Source organism: Mytilus galloprovincialis, chromosome 2 (genome assembly GCF_965363235.1).
Source record: "Mytilus galloprovincialis chromosome 2, xbMytGall1.hap1.1, whole genome shotgun sequence".
In the NCBI taxonomy this organism is placed as follows: Eukaryota; Metazoa; Mollusca; class Bivalvia; order Mytilida; family Mytilidae; genus Mytilus; species Mytilus galloprovincialis.
The window spans coordinates 94,520,175-94,544,932 of NC_134839.1; the positions used below are offsets into that span (position 1 = coordinate 94,520,175).

The 24,758-nt window shown below is 33.5% G+C and overlaps 1 protein-coding gene across 1 annotated transcript; it reads right to left on the minus strand.

The window, feature by feature from the left end:
• Positions 1-14,563: 14,563 nt before the first annotated feature.
• LOC143064944 (uncharacterized) lies at positions 14,564-23,580 on the minus strand. The gene is made up of 7 exons (XM_076238172.1): positions 23,321-23,580; positions 22,106-22,193; positions 20,958-21,085; positions 20,078-20,162; positions 16,011-16,150; positions 15,359-15,485; positions 14,564-14,901 (listed from the first exon to the last, which is right to left on the minus strand). Exons 1-7 carry the CDS (start codon positions 23,476-23,478, stop codon positions 14,836-14,838), a joined length of 792 nt encoding a protein of 263 aa, XP_076094287.1. The 5' UTR covers positions 23,479-23,580; the 3' UTR covers positions 14,564-14,835.
• Between the last annotated feature and the right edge of the window lie 1,178 nt (positions 23,581-24,758).

Here is a 24,758-nt window from a genome sequence, read left to right on the forward strand (position 1 = left end):
CATTTACGGGAGACACGGAAAATACTGAAAAAAAAAAATAAAATGGGAGACGCTGTTAAAAATAAAAATATTTTTTTAAAATTCAATAAAGTCACATTTTTATGTAGAGGTGGCGAACCTTTCCTATTATTTATGTATAAATATTATAATATTGAAATGTTAGCTTTCATTTTTGTGTACTCGAATTTTCAAATCTTACAGCTATATGGAATTTCGAACATGGCTGCTAGATTGCGAACTGACAGGATATTTATCGTGACCGTTTAACATAATAAATATGATCATATCATATCCCATCTGTACATATTTTATCGAAATCCATTTAGTATTTTTTCTTCGTTTATATTTGGATGGTTGGCCCTTGTTGTTGCGTCTTACACGGCAAATACGGCAAATTATGAACACAAAATCATTGTTTAATCATAAAATGAGACATAACATTAAATTTATTGAAATCAGGTTTTATTTAATTTCGATTCAAATGAAAAATCAAGACAAGTTACTATTCAATAATGCGTAGATTTGATTTGTTTTTGTCATACTTATGCATCAAGAAATGGTCAAATTAAACATAGACCGAGTACCGTGCGTAACGTCTTTAAAAGCGGATGGATTCGTGTCCTCGGATACATTATTTGTTATCATTTTTATCTATGAATGACAAGACAATCTCAGTATTTGTTGAACTAGCTCTGTCCGTCTTCAAGATACACCATTAATGGTATATAGCGAAATTATTAGCACCCTTTAGTGTAAAATCATATCTCAAATAGATTTAAAGGTTCACAATTTTGTTTCATTCTAGTACAGTAATATCAAAATATTTGCACAAATAAGTAATGAGACTTTGATGAAACATATACTGTCGGGAAAATATTTATTTCATATGAAAAATTCATTTAAGTTATGTAGTAAGGTCGCAGATATAGATAGAAACGAAGATCCATAAATAAAAGGAAAAAAGGAAAAATACACGAAATTAATGGTTTCATATTGCAATCAAATCAGCTAGATTGAATAGGGAATCTCATTTGCTTTCATTACTGTTCTTTATTTAAAATGAACCTTGAAAATAAATCAACGATACAGTGCACTATGGAATCCAAAATCCGACTTCTAGCATGGATTCATTTATTTATCTCAAGTAGAAACTATTGCTATTCCCCGAGATTGTAACATCATCAACTTTGCAGTCCTTATGCACCAATATGTATGATTTCATATTCATTCTTGAATGTTTTGTAGTCTCTAGTTTTTGTAATATAATGTGAGCTTACATTCTGCCTAATCAGAAAAGTGGATATAAGACAGTTGTTTGCATGTCTAGACTTGAAGACTTGTGCGTGCTGTTTCTGGTAGCAGCGTCAACAATTTGTTGAAGTTTTCAATATAGTGCTATTTCTGGCGGCGGCGTCAACAATTTGTTGAAGTTTTTAATAAAGACCAGTTTAATTGGTTACCACATATATATGAAAAAAAGATGTGGTATGATTGCCAATGAGACAACTCTCCACAAGAGACCAAAATGACACAGAAATTGATAACTATAGGTCACCGTGCGGCCCTCAACAATGAGCAAAGCCCACACCACATAGTCAGCTATAAAAGGCCCCGAAATGACAATGTAAAACAATTCAAACGAGAAAACTAAGTTAACGGCCTACTTTATGTACAAAAAAATGAACAAAAAACAAATACGTAGCACATAAACAAACGACAACCACTGAATTACAGGCTCCTGACTTGGGACACGCACTTATATACAGAATGTGGCAGGGTTAAAAATGTTAGCGGGATCCAACCCTTCCCTAACCTGGTTTGCAAGTTAAAAATATTTGGTATGAATTTGAAATGTTATTGGTAAATCTCATTTCGGCTATTGGTACTTTACGGAACGGAACGGAATTTCATTTAAGGTATCCAAAGGGGGCATTTATCAAAATTTCGAAAAATCTTTAAAACAAAACAAACTTTAAAATTTCTGTGTTTTACGGTTTTCCATATACAAATAACACAAATGTATACTTAATCTCATCTTCACAGGTGAAATGTGTAATAATATAACATCGGAAAATATTCTGTAGATGAATATGTCGGATTGTCCTGATAAATTATCATGAAATTAACGCATTTGCAAGTCATGCATTATGATATCTAGACTGACCTCACGTCGTCCTTGATTAGAGACAGTGATCAAGTTGAATCTGATTTAAACTTTTTAATTTATTTTTCCGTTCCGTTCCGTTCCGCAAAGTACCAATTGCTCTGAGGAATTGGTATTTAACGGAAAAAACGGAAACAGACATCTTTAATGTAATTAAAGCAGTATGATAACAAAAATTGTCTGACACCTCTTTTTGCATGAGTGGTATGTGTTTTAGATAGCATTTTCGACTTGATCAATAATACAAAATTTAACACAAAGGCAGGTTACACAAAAAGTCTTTCTCCTTCCATCGGTAATTATATTTTAAAAAAGAGGCCTTCAACAGCCCGTTCCGACGATGATTAGAGACAGTGATCAAGTTGAATCTGATTTAAACTTTTTAATTTATTTTTCCGTTCCGTTCCGTTCCGCAAAGTACCAATTGCTCTGAGGAATTGGTATTTAACGGAAAAAACGGAAACAGACATCTTTAATGTAATTAAAGCAGTATGATAACAAAAATTGTCTGACACCTCTTTTTGCATGAGTGGTATGTGTTTTAGATAGCATTTTCGACTTGATCAATAATACAAAATTTAACACAAAGGCAGGTTACACAAAAAGTCTTTCTCCTTCCATCGGTAATTATATTTTAAAAAAGAGGCCTTCAACAGCCCGTTCCGACGATGATTAGATACAGTGATCAAGTTGAATCTGATTTAAACTTTTTAATTTATTTTTCCGTTCCGTTCCGTTCCGCAAAGTACCAATTGCTCTGAGGAATTGGTATTTAACGGAAAAAACGGAAACAGACATCTTTAATGTAATTAAAGCAGTATGATAACAAAAATTGTCTGACACCTCTTTTTGCATGAGTGGTATGTGTTTTAGATAGCATTTTCGACTTGATCAATAATACAAAATTTAACACAAAGGCAGGTTACACAAAAAGTCTTTCTCCTTCCATCGGTAATTATATTTTAAAAAAGAGGCCTTCAACAGCCCGTTCCGACGATGATTAGAGACAGTGATCAATTTGAATCTGATTTAAACTTTTTAATTTATTTTTCCGTTCCGTTCCGTTCCGCAAAGTACCAATTGCTCTGAGGAATTGGTATTTAACGGAAAAAACGGAAACAGACATCTTTAATGTAATTAAAGCAGTATGATAACAAAAATTGTCTGACACCTCTTTTTGCATGAGTGGTATGTGTTTAGATAGCATTTTCGACTTGATCAATAATACAAAATTTAACACAAAGGCAGGTTACACAAAAAGTCTTTCTCCTTCCATCGGTAATTATATTTTAAAAAAGAGGCCTTCAACAGCCCGTTCCGACGATGATTAGAGACAGTGATCAAGTTGAATCTGATTTAAACTTTTTAATTTATTTTTCCGTTCCGTTCCGTTCCGCAAAGTACCAATTGCTCTGAGGAATTGGTATTTAACGGAAAAAACGGAAACAGACATCTTTAATGTAATTAAAGCAGTATGATAAAAAAAAATGTCTGACACCTCTTTTTGCATGAGTGGTATGTGTTTTAGATAGCATTTTCGACTTGATCAATAATAAAAAATTTAACACAAAGGCAGGTTACACAAAAAGTCTTTCTCCTTCCATCGGTAATTATATTTTAAAAAAGAGGCCTTCAACAGCCCGTTCCGACGATGATTAGAGACAGTGATCAAGTTGAATCTGATTTAAACTTTTTAATTTATTTTTCCGTTCCGTTCCGTTCCGCAAAGTACCAATTGCTCTGAGGAATTGGTATTTAACGGAAAAAACGGAAACAGACATCTTTAATGTAATTAAAGCAGTATGATAACAAAAATTGTCTGACACCTCTTTTTGCATGAGTGGTATGTGTTTTAGATAGCATTTTCGACTTGATCAATAATACAAAATTTAACACAAAGGCAGGTTACACAAAAAGTCTTTCTCCTTCCATCGGTAATTATATTTTAAAAAAGAGGCCTTCAACAGCCCGTTCCGACGATGATTAGAGACAGTGATCAAGTTGAATCTGATTTAAACTTTTTAATTTATTTTTCCGTTCCGTTCCGTTCCGCAAAGTACCAATTGCTCTGAGGAATTGGTATTTAACGGAAAAAACGGAAACAGACATCTTTAAATGTAATTAAAGCAGTATGATAAAAAAAAATGTCTGACACCTCTTTTTGCATGAGTGGTATGTGTTTTAGATAGCATTTTCGACTTGATCAATAATAAAAAATTTAACACAAAGGCAGGTTACACAAAAAGTCTTTCTCCTTCCATCGGTAATTATATTTTAAAAAAGAGGCCTTCAACAGCCCGTTCCGACGATGATTAGAGACAGTGATCAAGTTGAATCTGATTTAAACTTTTTAATTTATTTTTCCGTTCCGTTCCGTTCCGCAAAGTACCAATTGCTCTGAGGAATTGGTATTTAACGGAAAAAACGGAAACAGACATCTTTAATGTAATTAAAGCAGTATGATAAAAAAAAAAAAAATGTCTGACACCTCTTTTTGCATGAGTGGTATGTGTTTTAGATAGCATTTTCGACTTGATCAATAAAAAAAAATTTAACACAAAGGCAGGTTACACAAAAAGTCTTTCTCCTTCCATCGGTAATTATATTTTAAAAAAGAGGCCTTCAACAGCCCGTTCCGACGATGATTAGAGACAGTGATCAAGTTGAATCTGATTTTTAAACTTTTTAATTTATTTTTCCGTTCCGTTCCGTTCCGCAAAGTACCAATTGCTCTGAGGAATTGGTATTTAACGGAAAAAACGGAAACAGACATCTTTAATGTAATTAAAGCAGTATGATAACAAAAATTGTCTGACACCTCTTTTTGCATGAGTGGTATGTGTTTTAGATAGCATTTTCGACTTGATCAATAATACAAAATTTAACACAAAGGCAGGTTACACAAAAAGTCTTTCTCCTTCCATCGGTAATTATATTTTAAAAAAGAGGCCTTCAACAGCCCGTTCCGACGATGATTAGAGACAGTGATCAAGTTGAATCTGATTTAAACTTTTTAATTTATTTTTCCGTTCCGTTCCGTTCCGCAAAGTACCAATTGCTCTGAGGAATTGGTATTTAACGGAAAAAACGGAAACAGACATCTTTAATGTAATTAAAGCAGTATGATAAAAAAAAATGTCTGACACCTCTTTTTGCATGAGTGGTATGTGTTTTAGATAGCATTTTCGACTTGATCAATAATAAAAAATTTAACACAAAGGCAGGTTACACAAAAAGTCTTTCTCCTTCCATCGGTAATTATATTTTAAAAAAGAGGCCTTCAACAGCCCGTTCCGACGATGATTAGAGACAGTGATCAAGTTGAATCTGATTTTTAAACTTTTTAATTTATTTTTCCGTTCCGTTCCGTTCCGCAAAGTACCAATTGCTCTGAGGAATTGGTATTTAACGGAAAAAACGGAAACAGACATCTTTAATGTAATTAAAGCAGTATGATAAAAAACAAGAGGCTCTCAAGAGCCTGAATCGCTCACCTTAATTCTTTTGGTTAAATCTCTCATCAATGATTATTTTGGCTTTTCAATTTATTTAAATGTTTTTTGGATCGTCCTATTTTCTTCAAAAGCCAAAAAAAATAATCATTTTCTCCTATGTTCTATTTTAGCCATAGGAGCTATGTTTCTTGACATACAAGGAAATAAAATATAAAATTTATACTAGATACTCTGAAACTCATTTAGCCTAAGTTTGGCTGAAATTGATACAGCAGTTTCAAAGGAGAAGATTTTTTAAAGTAAGTCAACATGATGAACAAATTGTGAAAAAAGTCTTTAAAGGGCAATAACTCCTTAAGGGGTCAATTGACAATTTTGGTCAAATTGACTTAATTGAAGATCTTACTTTGCTGAACATTATTGCTGTTTACAGTTTATCTCTATCTATAATAATATTCAAGATAATAACCAAAAACAGCAAAATTTCCTTAAAATTACCAATTCAGGGGCAGCAACCCAACAACAGGTTGTCTGATTCATCTGAAAATTTTAGGGCAGATAGAAATTGACCTGATAAACAATATTACCCAACGTCAGATTTGCTCTAAATGCTTTGGTTTTTTAGTTATAAGCCAAAAACTGCATTTGACCCCTATGTTCTACTTTTAGCAATGGCGACCATGTTTGTTGATAGATCATAACTTCGGATACAATTTACAAACTAGATACCCTAAGGAACATTCAGTTAAAGTTTGGAAGTATTTGGCCCAGTAGTTTCAGAGGAGAAGATTTTTGTAAAAGATTACTAAGATTTACGAAAAATGGTTAAAAATTGACTATAAAGGGCAATAACTCCTAAAGGGGTCAACTGACCATTTCCGTCATGTTGACTTATTTGTAAATCTTACTTTGCTGAACATTATTCCTGTTTACAGTTTATCTCTATCTATAATAATATTCAAGATAATAACCAAAAACAGCAAAATTTCCTTACAATTACCAATTCAGGGGCAGCAACCCAACAACGGGTTGTCATATTCATCTGAAAATTTCAGGGCAGATAGATCTTGACCTGATAAACAATATCACCCCATGTCAGATTTGCTCTAAATGCTTTGGTTTTTGAGTTATAAGCCAAAAACTGCATTTGACCCCTATGTTCTATTTTTAGCAATGGCGACCATGTTTGTTGATAGATCAAAACTTCGGATACAATTTATAAATTAGATACCCTAAGGAACATTCAGTTAAAGTTTGAAAGTATTTGGCCCAGTAGTTTCAGAGGAGAAGATTCTTGAAATAGTTTACGACGACAGACGACGGACGACAGACGACAGACGACGGACGACGACGGACGCCAAGTGATGGCATAAGCTCACTTGTCCCTTCGGGACAGGTGAGCTAAAAATGTCTGACACCTCTTTTTGCATGAGTGGTATGTGTTTTAGATAGCATTTTCGACTTGATCAATAATAAAAAAATTAACACAAAGGCAGGTTACACAAAAAGTCTTTCTCCTTCCATCGGTAATTATATTTTAAAAAAGAGGCATTCAACAGCCCGTTCCGACGATGATTAGAGACAGTGATCAAGTTGAATCTGATTTAAACTTTTAAATTTATTTTTCCGTTCCGTTCCGTTCCGCAAAGTACCAATTGCTCTGAGGAATTGGTATTTAACGGAATCAACGGAAACAGACATCTATAATGTAATAAAAGCAGTATGATAAAAACAAGTCAGACCCTTCTTTTTTGAATGAGTGGTAAGTGTTTTAGATAGCATTTCGACTGGATCAATATTTAAATAAACAGCTGCGCCATGAGCGCATGATACGCCCGTCGTCTTGTGAAAAAAACATAAATCTTTTTTGAATAACACAGGGTTGTACAGGATGTCATGCTTAGTATATCCTGACTCATTCCTTATTCCCGCTCAATAGGAAGATTGTACAAGATGTATTTGGAAACCCGTCGCAACATTAGCCTGTTAAGTTTTAAGCAATAGAGATACAGCGCAACATGTGAAAAAAACCCTCTTTTTTTACAAAATCTCAATAACTCGAAAATATAAAAATGAATCATCACCAAAAAGTATACAGATCTTTAGATTAATATAACAAAGAAGTGTGTAAAGTTTTAAGCAATAATCATAAATCGTTTTTGAGATATGGTGCGACATGTAAACCCCCCCTTTTTTTTACAAAATACTCAATAACTCAAAAATGACATTTTGAATCATCACCAAAAAGTATACAGATATTAAGATTAATATAACTAAGAAGCCTTTGAAGTTTTAAGCCATAATCAAGAATCGTTTTTGAGATACGGTGCGACATGTGAAAAAAACACACCCCTGTTTTAGTTACAAAGTGCCATAACTCAAAAAGTTGTAATCTTATTTTCACAAAAAAGTATACAGATCATTTGACCATCATAAGAAACAACTATGTTAAGTTTCATGAAATTTGGATAAGTCGTTCTCAAGTTACGGTGCGACATGTTTACACCAGACAGACGGACAGACGGACGGACGGACGGACGGACACTGGACATTTGTATACCATAAGACGTCCCGTCAAAATTGACGGACGTATAAAAAATAACACAAAGACAGGTTAGACAAAAGGTCTTTCTACTTCCATTGGTAATTATAAATTAAAAAAGGGGCCTTCCGAAGATGATAAGAAACAGTGATCCCCATTTCCATTCTCAATTTTATATTAGAAACAAGGTCTCATAAATATTAAAACATATGTTTAAAATATATCTTCATAAAAATATGAGCACTAAACACTGGTTTACACTATAATAAAAAAATGTTTGCAAATTGTTAAAACATTTTCGGATTTATCAAAGCACTATAAAAAATGGTAACTCCTTAAAAGTCATAAAACCACAATAATAACCGCTGTTAATCAAAGTATTTATAAAAACTAAAAGTCTGTTCTGTTACAAAACCTATAGGCAAAGGTCTTACTATAATATCAGCGGGAAATTTCGGTTCTAGAGGTGCATTCCGTATTTAATCTGCAGGGGCGGATGCAGGAATTTTCGAAAGAGGGGGTGCTAACCCAGGTAACTCAGGGCAAAGGGGGGGGGGGTGCAAAACATATGTCCCGATACAAATGCATTGATCGGCAAAAATAAAGGGGGGGTGCGCACCCCCGGAACCCCCCCCCCCCTGGATCCGCCACTGAATCTGGTTTTTTTCTCCTATCTCCTGATGACAGCTGGTGTGTCCGTAGATATTGTTTAAATTTTCTATATTTTCACTTTTTAATTAGTTTACCTGCACAATGGCGCAGAAGCAATATTTATTTTTTGGCGCAAATGAAAAACTACAACTTTTAAGAATTGGCGCAAAAGCAATGCGTACTTAAATATCAATCAAATTTGACCGTGCCCACAAAACGATTGTTCAAATTACGAATAGTTTCAGCTTAAAATCCATGGCACTCTAAAATGTAGATTTTTTAAATCACATAAATTCCATATCGATATACGTATATTTGGATCTATGCAATATGTTTATCTGGACATCAGCATGCTAGCTGTAATGACTCCCATCTATTCTTTGCGGGCATTAAATAATGGACTTCATTAAAGATAACCGTTTTATTTATTGTCATATAATCCACTCTATTAACACAATGTAGCATGAATAACAAAGGTATGCTGGTGTTCAATGAATGATTACAAATGCTGACAGGTAAGTATAACTCCAAACTGAACGTGAACATCAAACGGTAAAAAGCTGAAAGAACAAATAAAAACTCAATATAAAACCTATCAATCAAAAAGATTTGCCAAAACATACAAAAATACAAAGTTGGCTTATGACACTAATTGTGTTCCATACATTCACATAAAAAATACAAGTATTAACAATATATCAAGTTTGTAACATAACTGTGAGTCAAAACTGGTGTGTTCAGCTTTTAATGTGTTGAAAACTCGACAAGTATCAAACATTATGTATGCAAATTATGACACGAATTGCTTTCCATACTTTAAAAATAACGAAATGAGGGGGGTGCTATGAATCATACAAAAATTACCAAAAAGGGTATTTGAATGTTTATAGAACATTTTTATAGTGTAAATGTTGTATCTGTGTGTTTACAAGTAATAACAAACGGTTGTGAAACAATAAAACAAATAATCTGGTGAAGTGGCATATTTGTCATCATTGTCATTTACCCAACGTTTTATACGTCATCAAAACACAATACATGTTATATATGTTTACAATAAACAGTTCTTCAAATTGTCAATATGCTATAAACTAATACTGTGCCGGAATCTGGCAGATATATCAATAAATGATGCTGAATCATCAACGTGAGCATGTAAATAAGGGGAAATTACAAAAGAGGGGAAAGTAACAAAGAAGATAGTAAATGTAAGTCAACTTTCGGAAACATCATGAAATAATTACGGACGAGTCAGTACACTAGCTTAGTTCCGTCATTTCAATAACATGGATGGCAATATGTTTGATTGATCTAACCATACGTTAACCAGTGTCCTTTGAATACAGTGATCATGCATGATGTGAACATTTTTTTCTATAGACATAGGTAGATTTGATTAATCCAAATAATATAGGTAGATAAAGCATACCGGTGTCCATGCAATTCATAATGCAATACAACAATATATAGAAATAAATTATGTTTTTTTTATGAAATGTATGTGCTTATGCAACATTATCAAACTGCTGTAATGCATTAGTTATAAACTTTGAAAGAACCGATGACTTTTCATTCGTTTTTAAACTCAAATGTACTTAAATAGCACATTTTAAACCGTAAGAAATTGGTTTATCTCTCGAAAAAACCTGAACTGTTCTCGAAAAAACCCGAACTGCTCTCGAAAAAACTTGGACAGATGGAAATGAATATACCCTTAAAATTGCCTTTTAATTACAATAACTAAATCTTTTGTTATAGCATATGTAAATGTAAGGATATAAAGACATCATGTGTGCATGCTCTTTGAAATTTGCATTGGTATGTGTATAGAAATTGCTTTTTTCTATATTTTGGCATAAAAGCATTATTAGGCCAAATCAAACTTTTTTAACTGCAAAGTATGTATGGTTGGCAACATCCTTTCATCACAAATACTTACTTAACTTGTTTGATCTTGTAAATTTAGTTTAAGCATTTATTTTACGTGTTACAGGAAAACATGTCTGTTTGTTTACATTTTTAGTCATAATCTCTCGAAAAAACTGGACGCTCTCGAAAAAACCCGATCTCAACCGGACACTATACCTACGGTGGTAATACTGATACGTATTATTACATATCAGTAAAAAAAATCTACAAACAGTATGTTAATAAAGAGTTATGAAGTAAAATGTACATGGGACAAAATCACAAAAAATACATAGAATAATACAAATTATCAATGAACAGGTGTTATATGTCAGTTTGGTATGGTCAAGACGTTTGGTAAAGATAACATCCTTTTAAGAGAGTTATCTCGCCTTAACCAGTTATGGGGTTTTTCGTATTGCGGATTGCATTCCGTATTTGTATGATATGTTAGTTGATTTGTTCTCTTGATTTATTGTTACCATTCCATGTAGATGTGTTTTTGAAGAATAGAATTTATTAACTTGAATATTCGTTTATTATCTATGCCAGAAAGGAGCATTAAACAGGGCTTTACTTGACAGTGGATGTAGAGTCTGCAACAAAAAACGAATCATAGTATATTTTTAGCATTCTTTTAAACACATACAGTAGACTACTAATACTAATATTCTCTTAGAAATCAAAGACGGTTACTTCGAAGTCGATAATAGGGCTATCTTAACTAGTTATCGTAAGTGTATACTAAGATAGCCGTTAAATTGTTAAGATAACCCACGAGGGGATTGCAGATACTCTCTTATCACCATCGTAATCTTCTTGTAAAGCGTTTTCTCTTAAATGAAACTTAAGATAGGTTTTCATGATACAGGGGCCCGCGGTAACAAGAAACTTCTCTTAAAGTCTTCGTAAGTCATAGTTTACGATTACACAAAGAATGCATTAAGGGTCCTTTTAAGAGTGTATCAAAAAGCATTCTATTTTCGTTCTTTTCTTTCCCATAACTTCGTTTGATAAAACCCTTAAAACATTCTTAGTCTAAGCGCACTTATTAATTTTCGGACTTATCCGACAACGTTTTCTTTGAAATTCTTTGATTTACATGTTAGTTTGTCCCGAAAAAATCTAGTGAAATGTTTGTATCGTAGGGCTATCATGACTAGCAGTGACACGGACAGTGAATTAAATGTATGCAATTACTTTTGCAAATAATCTTACATGTTTTCAATTTGTTTCTTAATCCGTTATAAATCAAGAGGACTTGAGCGGCCAAGCAATACACGTACAGTTTCATTCCCTGACATTCCTGATGTGTAAAATAAAGGTCATTTTCATTCTAAGATAGGTTGATGTGTGGGTAGAACCGCACTTACATTAAAATGTTTTTTCACAAGACGACGGGCGTATCATGCGCTCATGGCGCAGCTGTTTATTTAAATATTGATCCAGTCGAAATGCTATCTAAAACACTTACCACTCATTCAAAAAAGAAGGGTCTGACTTGTTTTTATCATACTGATTTTATTACATTATAGATGTCTGTTTCCGTTGATTCCGTTAAATACCAATTCCTCAGAGCAATTGGTACTTTGCGGAACGGAACGGAACGGAAAAATAAATTAAAAAGTTTAAATCAGATTCAACTTGATCACGGTCTCTAATCATCGTCGGAACGGGCTGCTGAAGGCCTCTTTTTTAAAATATAATTACCGATGGAAGGAGAAAGACTTTTTGTGTAACCTGCCTTTGTGTTAAATTTTTTATTATTGATCAAGTCGAAAATGCTATCTAAAACACATACCACTCATGCAAAAAGAGGTGTCAGACATTTTTTTTATCATACTGCTTTAATTACATTAAAGACATCTGTTTCCGTTTTTTCCGTTAAATACCAATTCCTCAGAGCAATTGGTACTTTGCGGAACGGAACGGAACGGAAAAATAAATTAAAAAGTTTAAATCAGATTCAACTTGATCACTGTCTCTAATCATCGTCGGAACGGGCTGTTGAAGGCCTCTTTTTTAAAATATAATTAACGATGGAAGGAGAAAGACTTTTTGTGTAACCTGCCTTTGTGTTAAATTTTGTATTATTGATCAAGTCGAAAATGCTATCTAAAACACATACCACTCATGCAAAAAGAGGTGTCAGACAATTTTTGTTATCATACTGCTTTAATTACATTAAAGATGTCTGTTTCCGGTTTTTTTCCGTTAAATGCCAATTCCTCAGAGCAATTGGTACTTTGCGGAACGGAACGGAACGGAAAAATAAATTAAAAAGTTTAAATCAGATTCAACTTGATCACTGTCTCTAATCATCGTCGGAACGGGCTGTTGAAGGCCTCTTTTTTAAAATATAATTACCGATGGAAGGAGAAAGACTTTTTGTGTAACCTGCCTTTGTGTTAAATTTTGTATTATTGATCAAGTCGAAAATGCTATCTAAAACACATACCACTCATGCAAAAAGAGGTGTCAGACAATTTTTGTTATCATACTGCTTTAATTACATTAAAGATGTCTGTTTCCGTTTTTTCCGTTAAATACCAATTCCTCAGAGCAATTGGTACTTTGCGGAACGGAACGGAACGGAAAAATAAATTAAAAAGTTTAAATCAGATTCAACTTGATCACTGTCTCTAATCATCGTCGGAACGGGCTGTTGAAGGCCTCTTTTTTAAAATATAATTACCGATGGAAGGAGAAAGACTTTTTGTGTAACCTGCCTTTGTGTTAAATTTTGTATTATTGATCAAGTCGAAAATGCTATCTAAAACACATACCACTCATGCAAAAAGAGGTGTCAGACAATTTTTGTTATCATACTGCTTTAATTACATTAAAGATGTCTGTTTCCGTTTTTTCCGTTAAATACCAATTCCTCAGAGCAATTGGTACTTTGCGGAACGGAACGGAACGGAAAAATAAATTAAAAAGTTTAAATCAGATTCAACTTGATCCGGTGACTGTCTCTAATCATCGTCGGAACGGGCTGTTGAAGGCCTCTTTTTTAAAATATAATTACCGATGGAAGGAGAAAGACTTTTTGTGTAACCTGCCTTTGTGTTAAATTTTTTATTATTGATCAAGTCGAAAATGCTATCTAAAACACATACCACTCATGCAAAAAGAGGTGTCAGACAATTTTTGTTATCATACTGCTTTAATTACATTAAAGATGTCTGTTTCCGTTTTTTCCGTTAAATACCAATTCCTCAGAGCAATTGGTACTTTGCGGAACGGAACGGAACGGAAAAATAAATTAAAAAGTTTAAATCAGATTCAACTTGATCACTGTCTCTAATCAAGGACGACGTGAGGTCAGTCTAGATATCATAATGCATGACTTGCAAATGCGTTAATTTCATGATAATTTATCAGGACAATCCGACATATTCATCTTCAGAATATTTCCCGATGTTATACATTATTACACATTTCACCTGTGAAGATGAGATTAAGTATACATTTGTGTTATTTGTATATGGAAAACCGTAAAACACAGAAATTTTAAAGTTTGTTTTGTTTTAAAGATTTTTCGAAATTTTGATAAATGCCCCCTTTGGATACCTTAAATAAAATTCCGTTCCGTTCCGTTCCGTTCCGTTCCGTTCCGTTCCGTTCCGTTCCGTAAAGTACCAATAGCCTCTCATTTCTACCGCTTTTAAAAATGTATTATTTGTCATCACCCCAAACATGTTCTATTGACTTTGAAATACTTCCTCAGTTCAAATGTTTAAGGTTTTTTATAACATCAGGTTCATGAGAACCACTTTAATATGATAAGTCAAGGATGTTTGGTGTTGTGTTGTATCAGACATCAGAAGAGAAAAATTGGTGTGAAAATACTCGGAAACTTTAATTTAACGCTACAGAATAATATTTTAGAATGTGAAAGAAATAAGTGCATTATTTTAATATTAAGTACAATTTATCATCTCATAATCTGATATAAGGAATATATAACATCATCGTTTTATTACACGTAACCTTCAAGTATAAAGATGTAGTTCGTAAAATAAAACACAAAAATATTTATCAAAGCTGAAATGTACAAAATTATAACAACAGTATAATGCAGTATGTCCTTATTAATTAACACATCAAATCTATCATATCGAATTGTATTTCTCAGATGACTTCCCGCGGACTTTGCCATATGTGAACTGGAATCCAGTCTGCAAATAAAAAACATTAAAACTAGAAATTAATCCAAACTCTTACATTTTACAAATGAAATAACTATTAATAAAAATATAATAATAAAGTTAAAACCAAAAAAGCCTTATATTTAAAACAGAACTCATACATGTGCATGTTGTCATTACACATTCCCCTCTCTCACTTGCACTACATGTAGTTTCGGAAGCTCTAAAAGAGGTTAAGGTAACTGTATACGGAAAACCTATTCACCAATAAGAGTACGGGAAGACAATACTTTACAAAAACAGATTTAATAAGATCAGGGAACAGTATATCTATATACATGTATATGTTCCTGATAAGGTAAAGGATTGTCTTTGTAAAAATAAACTTAATTAAAGTGAAACTTTAGTCTCTCGATCATTATACCGTTTACAGAAAATAAAAATAATATACATGCATTTTGTACTAATGTACATATATATACAATACCTTTATATTTGTAGGAACGCCTGTCCAGAATTGTTTGTTAGGCATTAAATCAGCCCCTGATGCCTGCTTTCCAAATTTCATGAACAAAACTCCTCCGATCAAGTAAACAACACCAACACACAGGACTCTAGACAAATAAAGATAAACAGCATTTATAATTATTTTATACGATTTACATGTAGCAACCAATCATTATGGATAGTTTTATATATATGACGATTGTTTCGTTACACAAAGTCTCTATACGCCCAGAACAAAACCAAAGTCAAGGGAACAACGTTATTAATATTCTTAATCTCCAAGTCACAAAATGAGATCTTCAACATAGAGCGAACGCTCACATCTCACTGAAAGTTCAGGATAACCGTGTTAACAACCAAAATAGTTGTGTATAAATTTAACAGAAACGTCAAATTTTAAACGCCAGTCGAACCGACGGGCCATATTAATGGTATACTAATGTTCGACCGTCCGTCCTTCCGTACACATTCCGTACGAAAACTCAGATACGCTTTATATTTGATTACACCCCTTCCAAATACACCATTTTATTCTTGCAACGATTTCAATATTCACAATAAGGGATATAATGCGCACTTGGTGCAGCTGTTGATTATGTATTAATGTACGTATTTATAAGTAATAAGCTTACACAATACAAAGAATACTGCCTATACTTAGACCATCAATTTCTCCTGCTTCCCCGGGTTTCTTCGTTGGACCAGGACCAGTCGGTGGAGGACCATCGGCACAGCCACCAGGGCAACAACATTTCGAAGTCAATGTTAAGTACTGAAAGACAATTGATTTATTGTGGCAAAAGCAAAATACAAATTAAGCTGTAAACACATCAGAAAGACAAACTAGCCATTATTAAACTAATTAGAAGTTTGAAAAAAGTAAACAAAGATTTAAATGTTTGAAAGCAAATGTTCAAGCGATTTAACTCTTGAATATAAATAAAACATGTTTAACAAAACACACTACAAATCATGTACTAATAATAATGATGAATGTTCATGGGTATTCGATTTTGTGTAAATCTATAATTGAACTAAAAATACTACTCCCTCGGATGTAGTTGCCCTATGTACAAATACATGGCTCTTCTGTAAAGACTCATTTGGTTTTGATGTTTGGCCTTTCAAACGTTTGTTCTCATCCCAGCCTTGATGGAAGTTTTTTTCTTCTAAATATGAGCATACAAATCAGCATCATGAGTTTATAGGACTTTCTTGTTCGTTATCTCATTTCCAAAAAGCCCGAATCTGATCTTTAAATTGCAACTGAATACGAGTATTTTCCTTTTTTTGGTAAGTTTAATGTACTGTTATCGTGTTAATTAATACTCAGTTTGGTTTGCTGCAGTGGGAAGTAAATAGAAAATAAATTGTATGTAGCTTTTCTGATGTTCTAATGTAAACTTTCGTGCAGTGTATGTTCACTAGTGATGATCATTTGTTTGCACCTGTCCTAAGTCCGGAATCTTATGTTCAGTAGTTGTCGTTTGTTGATGTGGTTCATAAGTGTTTCTCGTTTTTTATATAGATTAGATCGTTGGTTTTCCCGTATGAATGGTTTTACACTAGTCATTTTTGGGACACTTTATAGCTTGCTGTTCGATGTGAGCCAATGTTACGTGTTGAAGACCGTACTTTGACCTATAATGGTTTACTTATACAAATTGTGACTTGGATGGAGTGTTGTCTCATTGGCGCTCATACCACATCTTCTTATATTTAATTATTTGTATGTTATTTAGAGCAACACAAAATTAAACAATTGAAGCGTTTTTTTCTAAATCTAATAAAACTAGAGGCTCTTCCTGTGTCGCTCACCTTTGGTCTATGTGCATATTAAACAAAGGACACAAATGGATTCATGACAAAATTGTATTTTGGTGATGGTGATGTGTTTGAAGTTCTTACTTTACTGAACGTTCTTGCTTCTTACAATTATATCTATAATGAACTTTGCCCATTAGTAACAGAGAAAAATATTTGGTAAAAATTTACATAAATTTACCAAATTAATGAAAATTGTTAAAAATTGACTATAAAGGGCAATAACTCCTTAAGGGGTCAATTGACCATTTAGGTCATGTTGACTTATTTGTAGATCTTACTTTGATGAACATTATCGCTGTTTACAGTTTATCGCTATCTATAATAGTATTCAACATAATAACCAAAAACAGCAAAATTTCTTTAAAAATTACCAATGGGAGGGCAGCAACCAAACAACCGGTTGTCCAATTCATTTGAATATTTCAGGGCAGATATATATTGACTTGATTAACAATTTAACTCCTTGTCAAATTTCCTCTAAATGATTTGGTTTCAGAGTTATAAGCAAAAAACTACATTTTACCCCTGTTCTATTTTTAGCCGTGGTGGCCATCTTGGTTGGATGGCCAGGTCATCGGACACATTTTTCAAACAAGGTACCTCAAAGATGATTGTGGCCAAGTTTGAATTAATTTGGCCCAGTAGTTTCAGAGGAGAAGATTTTTGTAAAAGATAACTAAGATTTACGAAAAATGGTTAAAAATTGACTATAAAGGGCAATAACTCCTAAAGGGGTCAACTGACCATTTCGGTCATGTTGACTTATTTGTAAATCTAACTTTGCTGAACATTATTGCTGTTTACAGTTTATCTCTATCTATAATAATATTCAAGATAATAACCAAATACAGCAAAATTTCCTCAAAATTACCAATTCAGGGGCAGCAACCCAACAACGGGTTGACCGATTCATCTGAAAATTTCAGGGCAGATAGATCTTTACCTGATCAACATTTTTACCTCGTCAGATTTCCTCTAAATGCTTTGGTTTTTGAGTTATAAGCCAAAAACTGCATTTTACCCCTATGTTCTATTTTTAGCCGTAGCGGCCATCTTGGTTGGTTGACCGGGTCACGCCACACATTTTTTAAACTACATACCCCAATGATGATTGTGGCCAAGTTTGGTTCAATTTGGCCCAGTAGTTTCAGAGGAGAAGATTTTTGTAAAAGTTAACGACGACGGACGACGACGACGACGACGGACGACGACGGACGCCGGACGCCAAGTGATGAGAAAAGCTCACTTGGCCCTTTGGGCCAGGTGAGCTAAAAATGGTTAAAAATTGACTATAAAGGGCAATAACTCCTAAAGGGGTCAACTGACCATTTCGGACATGTTGACTTATTTGTAAATCTAACTATTCAAGATAATAACCAAAAACAGCAAAATTTCCTCAAAATTACCAATTCAGGGGCAGCAACCCAACAACGGGTTGACCGATTCATCTGAAAATTTCAGGGCAGATAGATCTTGATCTGATAAACATTTTTACCCCAGTCAGATTTCCTCTAAATGCTTTGGTTTTTGAGTTATAAGCCAAAAACTGCATTTTACCCCTATGTTCTATTTTTAGCCGTGGCGGCCATCTTGGTTGGTTGACCGGGTCACGCCACATATTTTTTTAAACTAGATACCCCTATGATGATTGTGGCCAAGTTTGGTTCAATTTGGCCTAGTAGTTTCAGAGGAGAAGATTTTTGTAAAAGTTCACGACGACGGACGACGACGACGACGGACGACGACGGACGCCGGACGCCAAGTGATGAGAAAAGCTCACTTGGCCCTTTGGGCCAGGTGAGTTAAAAAAGTGATAGATGGTTTCTATCCATGACACAAAATCAATATACGGTACAATGACTAGGAGCCTGTAATTCAGTGATTGTCAGTTGTAACTGTGTTATATATTTGATTTATGCCCCACCTACGATAGTAGAGGGGCATTATGTTTTCTTGTCTCTGGGTTCGTCTGTTCGTTCGTCTGTCCCGCTTCAGGTTAAAGTTTTTAGTCAAGGTAGTTTTTGATGAAGCTGAAGTCCAACTTGAAACTTGGTACACATGTTCCCTATGATATGATCTTTCTAAATTAAAGGCCAAATTAGATTTTTAACCCCAATTTCACGATCCACTGAACATAGAAAATGATAATGCAAGTTTGTGGTTAAAGTTTTGGTTAAAGTTTTTAGTCAAGGTAGTTTTTTTATGAAGTTAAAGTCAAATCAACTTGAAACTTCGTACACATGTTCCCTAAGATATGATCTTTCTAATTTTAATTCCAAATTAGAGTTTTGACCCCAAAATTACGGTCCACTGAACATAGAAATGATAGTGCGAGTGGGGCATCCGTGTACTATGGACATTCTTGTTTCGATCATAATTTTGTAAATTATACATTAGGCTGTTAGTTTTCTCTCTCGTTTGAATTGTGTTACAAGTATCTGTAACAAGGATTACAAACATCTAATTGTTGACTACAGAGTCATTTTCGAGAAGCAGTTACATTTTTACTTCTCAACAAAGAAAATAACCTTCTTAATTTGATGTCTTTAGAATAAATTCGATAATGAGTTTCTTCAAAAGTACTATAACATAACATAACAGCAAAACAGGTGTATATTGCTAGTCGGGGTATGTAAACTTTCAGTCCCCAGGCACATTAAATAGACAGAGACAATCAAGCAACCTTGTGTCAGCTACTTTCTCAACAAGGTTTTGATTCCGTCCCGCGGTTCTCGCAAAATAGCATTCCTTCTTTATCAATATATTAATCATAGTAACGACATGTCACAGATGATCTTTTATTTAAGTAACCAAATTATATTCATATTCATTTATCAATCTATATCTAATAAACAATTTGAAGATTACATACATATATGCTGCTTCCTTGTTCGCCCAGAGGTGACATTACTGGAGTACTCGCACTAGGATCACATATAAGTGTTACTTGTGATGTCCTGAAACAATAATATAATTGGTTGAAATATGTATGGCATTGGAGGTGATAAGAGAAACACCACTTTCTAAGAGGTGTAGAGTTACTAATTTTGGTCTATAGTAAGAAAGAACATAAAATAAAGAAGTACATATTAAACAAAATAGTTCCTACGAATAACTGTATCAATTTGTGAAATATGTGAATACATTTGGTTAATAATGAAAGCTCAAGGAGCGCAAGTTATGATCACTGTTAAACCTTTGTTGAAATTCTGTTGAACAATAAAATAAATAAATGAAATTAAAACAGGAATGCATATTTGCTTTTGTTCAGATCAGATGTACTGGTTTTGTATACGAAATTTCCGGAAACCAGAAGAAATACATGAAAAGGTTTGCCGATTTTTTTCAGCACATATCAGGATATGGTTTAGTTTTGACATGGTGTTTCTTTAATTGATTTTACGACTTTTAGTATTGACAATTAAACACATGTACTTCAACGACAAATGGTCTTGAAAGACAAATGTAGTTGCTATTACGCACGCTTACTGGCATACTCCAACCACAGTTTATGACTTTACCAGGTAAATCTGTCTGGACTATGTGTTGTTCATCATTGTTTTCTCTGTTCGTCTATTTTGTTTTGGTCGGTTTTAGTGGTTTGTGTGGTCAGTTCAATTTTTTACAATTTTTTGGTAATCTATATGCGATCATTTGTATCATATATTTGAATACAAGATAAAACACGATGAATAAACGTAAGACAAAGATCACGCAACATGTAACTACAATGTAATAAGTACTACAGCAACCTTGTAGTGCCAGCGCCATCTGTAGAAGAATATGTAATACGGTTATTGATGCCATCGTTTGAGAACACAGCGGAAACAGCATCTCCAGCCGGATAAGATGTGGTTCTGTCTACTGGAACTTGGCAAACCTTCAAAATAACTTTCATAAGAAATTTTATAATGCAAAAGAGGAATCAAACAAGATCCTGTGATTCGTGGCCGGAAATTGAAAAAAATTTAAAACCTTTTAATATCCAAGTATGACAACATGTACAGCTATTGTTCAAGAAACGTTCAGACAGAGATACAACAGTGACCAGACAGTGACAATATAGTGAACCAACACAGACGGAAAACGTTCGACAAGTTCATCAGGACATCATTTAGACAACACAGAACAGTTCTTATTGATTTTGATCCGATACAGTGGAATATGTCACAGCATACTAACGATTGAAATCCGACTAGTAAGAGGAATTTAGCTGAATTTCCCGATTGTTACGGGAAGCACCTAACTATTGGAAGTGATTATCCGACCTATTTCTACCCTTCTCGATCCATATGACTCTATTACGAACGTATAAGACTTTTTTTCAATTTTTGATGTCGTTGCGCTGTCTAATCTAAAACGGTCTCAATAATCAGCTATGTGTGACCGCCGCAAAAGAGAGCTAATTTATAAACTTAATTGGCAAAAAAATGATATACACTAATTTGTTTTAAAAAAAAATCTAGCAAAAATGGCTGATATAAGCCTTACTTATCACTTGTATTTCGGCCTTCGATTGTAACGGTTTTTGTTTCCACAAAAAATAGACTACTAGAAGTTCAAAAATTGAACAAAAATTTAGCTGTTCTTAAAACTGTCTGATCCAATTTGGCATTTAACAGAACAACAATAGTTGTTTACATCTTTGTCTTTTGGGCTCTGTTTGACAAATGTCTTATTGTCAAACAAACCACATCTCCTTATTTTTTTTGTAAATAATTATGTAATAGGTTTAGACATAAATAAGAAGATGTTGTATGGTTTCAAGGACACAAGCAATCTACTTTAACCTTCGGAATAAATTGATTGGATGTCTTGGAGCAAATCGAGAATATGCTTATCTGGAATCCAGTCAATGGCGGCCTTCCTACATATATTTTGCCTAATTAAGTATACTTACTGCCTGGTCAACACATTGAATTTCTGTGAACGGGTAACATGGATTGTATGAATACATGTAACCATCTGGTGCTTGTAAATCTGGAAACCTACGTGTAAAAGAACCCAATCGTTTTTACTTTTTCTAATGTACAATCACACTATTTCAAGATCTTATAAATTTATTTTGTCGTGCTGCTATTTGTCGTGAGGTAGCCTGTTTTTGTCTCTGGCTGCTATAAAGTTCTACTGGTCAATAAAGCATAGGAAGCAAAATACAATATTTTTAAAGCGGTTTCAATCTTTTAAAAAGGAACACAATACACGCTGACTCAAAACAGTTTGAATATCTCTGAATAAAAAAGTCGTTCAACATTTTATGATGATTGATTGATTGGTGTTTAACACCACTTTCAGCAATATTGTCCCGAGAACATAGTTATTTCGTAGTGCATTTATTTGGGACAAAAACGCAAATTTTAAATTGCACCTGCTCTATCCAAAAAAAGTACAGTGTAGTGTACTACTTTTGGGATAAATTATATCAAAACTATAGAAAATTCTTTCGGCTCTCAATCAAAATATGGATAATTTTAAGTTTATGAGGTCTGACAGCTTCAGACATACATATTTTTGATCGTTCAAACTGGACCAAATCTCTGCTTTACCTAAAAATTAACGCCGCACATTTTTTTTATACGTACATTTAATTTCATTCCGGTACATACTACAATGTACATACTATTTCATTCATAAAATATAAATAAAAAAATTTGGAAAATGTATTAAAAAATGTAAGTTATACACTCTCCACACTAAGAACTATTTCTAGACAAAGACAATCAAAGGACGATAACTGTGTTCCCGGACCTATTGGATATATATAGTGGCGTTCCTAAATGATTGATGAAGGAAGCTGTATTGCATTTAGGGAAACACAACGACCTTTGACAGGAAATATAGGCAAACCTAGTTAATTCAGATTTGAGTCAAACACATTCGCCATGTTCGGGGTTCGAACTCACAAACTCAGTGTTAAAGGGCTATTGATACAATAGATAAACTACTTTTCTTATATTTACCAATGAGCACTCGAGGCCCCACGTGACATTGTATTCTGAAGTGATACAAATTACCTTATCTTTAGAGTCTGTTAAACAAACAAAATATTTAAGAATACAATCTCACTTTTAAACAATCTAAAAATCCAAAAATGATATCTACAGAAGAGACTTACATTGCATTTCCATCGGTTTTTCCTAATGAACTGAGATCTATAACTTGATTGTCAGGAGTAACACATGAACACTGATCTCTGCCAGAACACGCGGGATCTTGTCCAAATATTACACACACGTAACACAATAATAAATATAAAACACACGTATACTCCATATTTTGAGAATTGATGTTAAAGGAAGAGTGTTTTAGAACACCCCTTCCTTGCACTGTGTGTAAATAAAATATTATCAATATTGATCACATGTTATTATTTGCATTGTAATAGTGATAACTATGATAAATACATATGATAATTCACTGTACATTTCATAAATTACCTATTGCATCTATTTTAATTTTAACTACTAAGAAGTAATTGGTAATTATTTTACAGCAATACCAGCCGTGTTTTATTTTAAAGAATCCTTTAGGTGTATGGACATGAGACTGTCTCTAATGAATCTAGATACACTAAAACGGAGAGTTTAACTTGTGACTGTAATAATTTCCGTAAATTTCTGGAGACAAATTATAGTAACTTTCCTTTAAAAAATTCAGGCATTGTCTCTGTTTTCATTCAATTCAGTCTTGAGATGTAATTGCAACTTACATGTTTTTGGTACAAAATAATCTGTTTGTCGTTTTCTATTGGCTAAATACTTTAATACTAAATTTATTATTTACAAATTTAAATTCTAATAGTATGTTGTTTTGTGTTTGTTTCTAGAAAATTATGTTTCATCACATGTATAAGGTAATCGAATAAAATCGTCTAGGATATGAATCCGACAAGCTAAACTTTTAGACGTTTCATTTATGATTTAGGTTTACGGAAACCCATTGAACAAATGAACGATTACAACTTTTAAAATGGACTTCATCGTGTGTTCAATTAAATAGAATAAAATAAAGTAATGGTTGGTACATGTACTACTTAGTATGCCAAAAGACAGTACACAACACAAACAACAATGACAATTACACCAAAGACACGAACTGTGAGCTCTAAATCGTCCCGAGTACAAACAAAGTTATTGAATAGAAACTATTTATTATGTGTGCCATTTATACCTGATTCTCCAAATATCATGGTAAGACATGTCATAAGATAACAATCGACAAGGGTCCTGTCTTGGGATAGGGGTTCAAAATCGTTTTGACTACCAAATGTGACGAGAAAATGTCCCATTGTGTCCCAAATGTCCCAAAAAAAAAACTTGTTGATAGATATAGGAAGATGTGGTATGAGTGCTAATAAGACAAATCTCCATCCAAGTAACAATTTAAGAAAGTAAACCATTATAGGTCAAGTTACGGCCTTTACCAAGGAGTCTTGGGTCACACCGAACAGCAAGCTATAAAGGGCCCCAAAAGTTACTAGTGTAAAACCATTCAAACGGGAAAACCAACGGTCTAATCTATATTAAAACGAGAAAACTACATAAACAGACGAC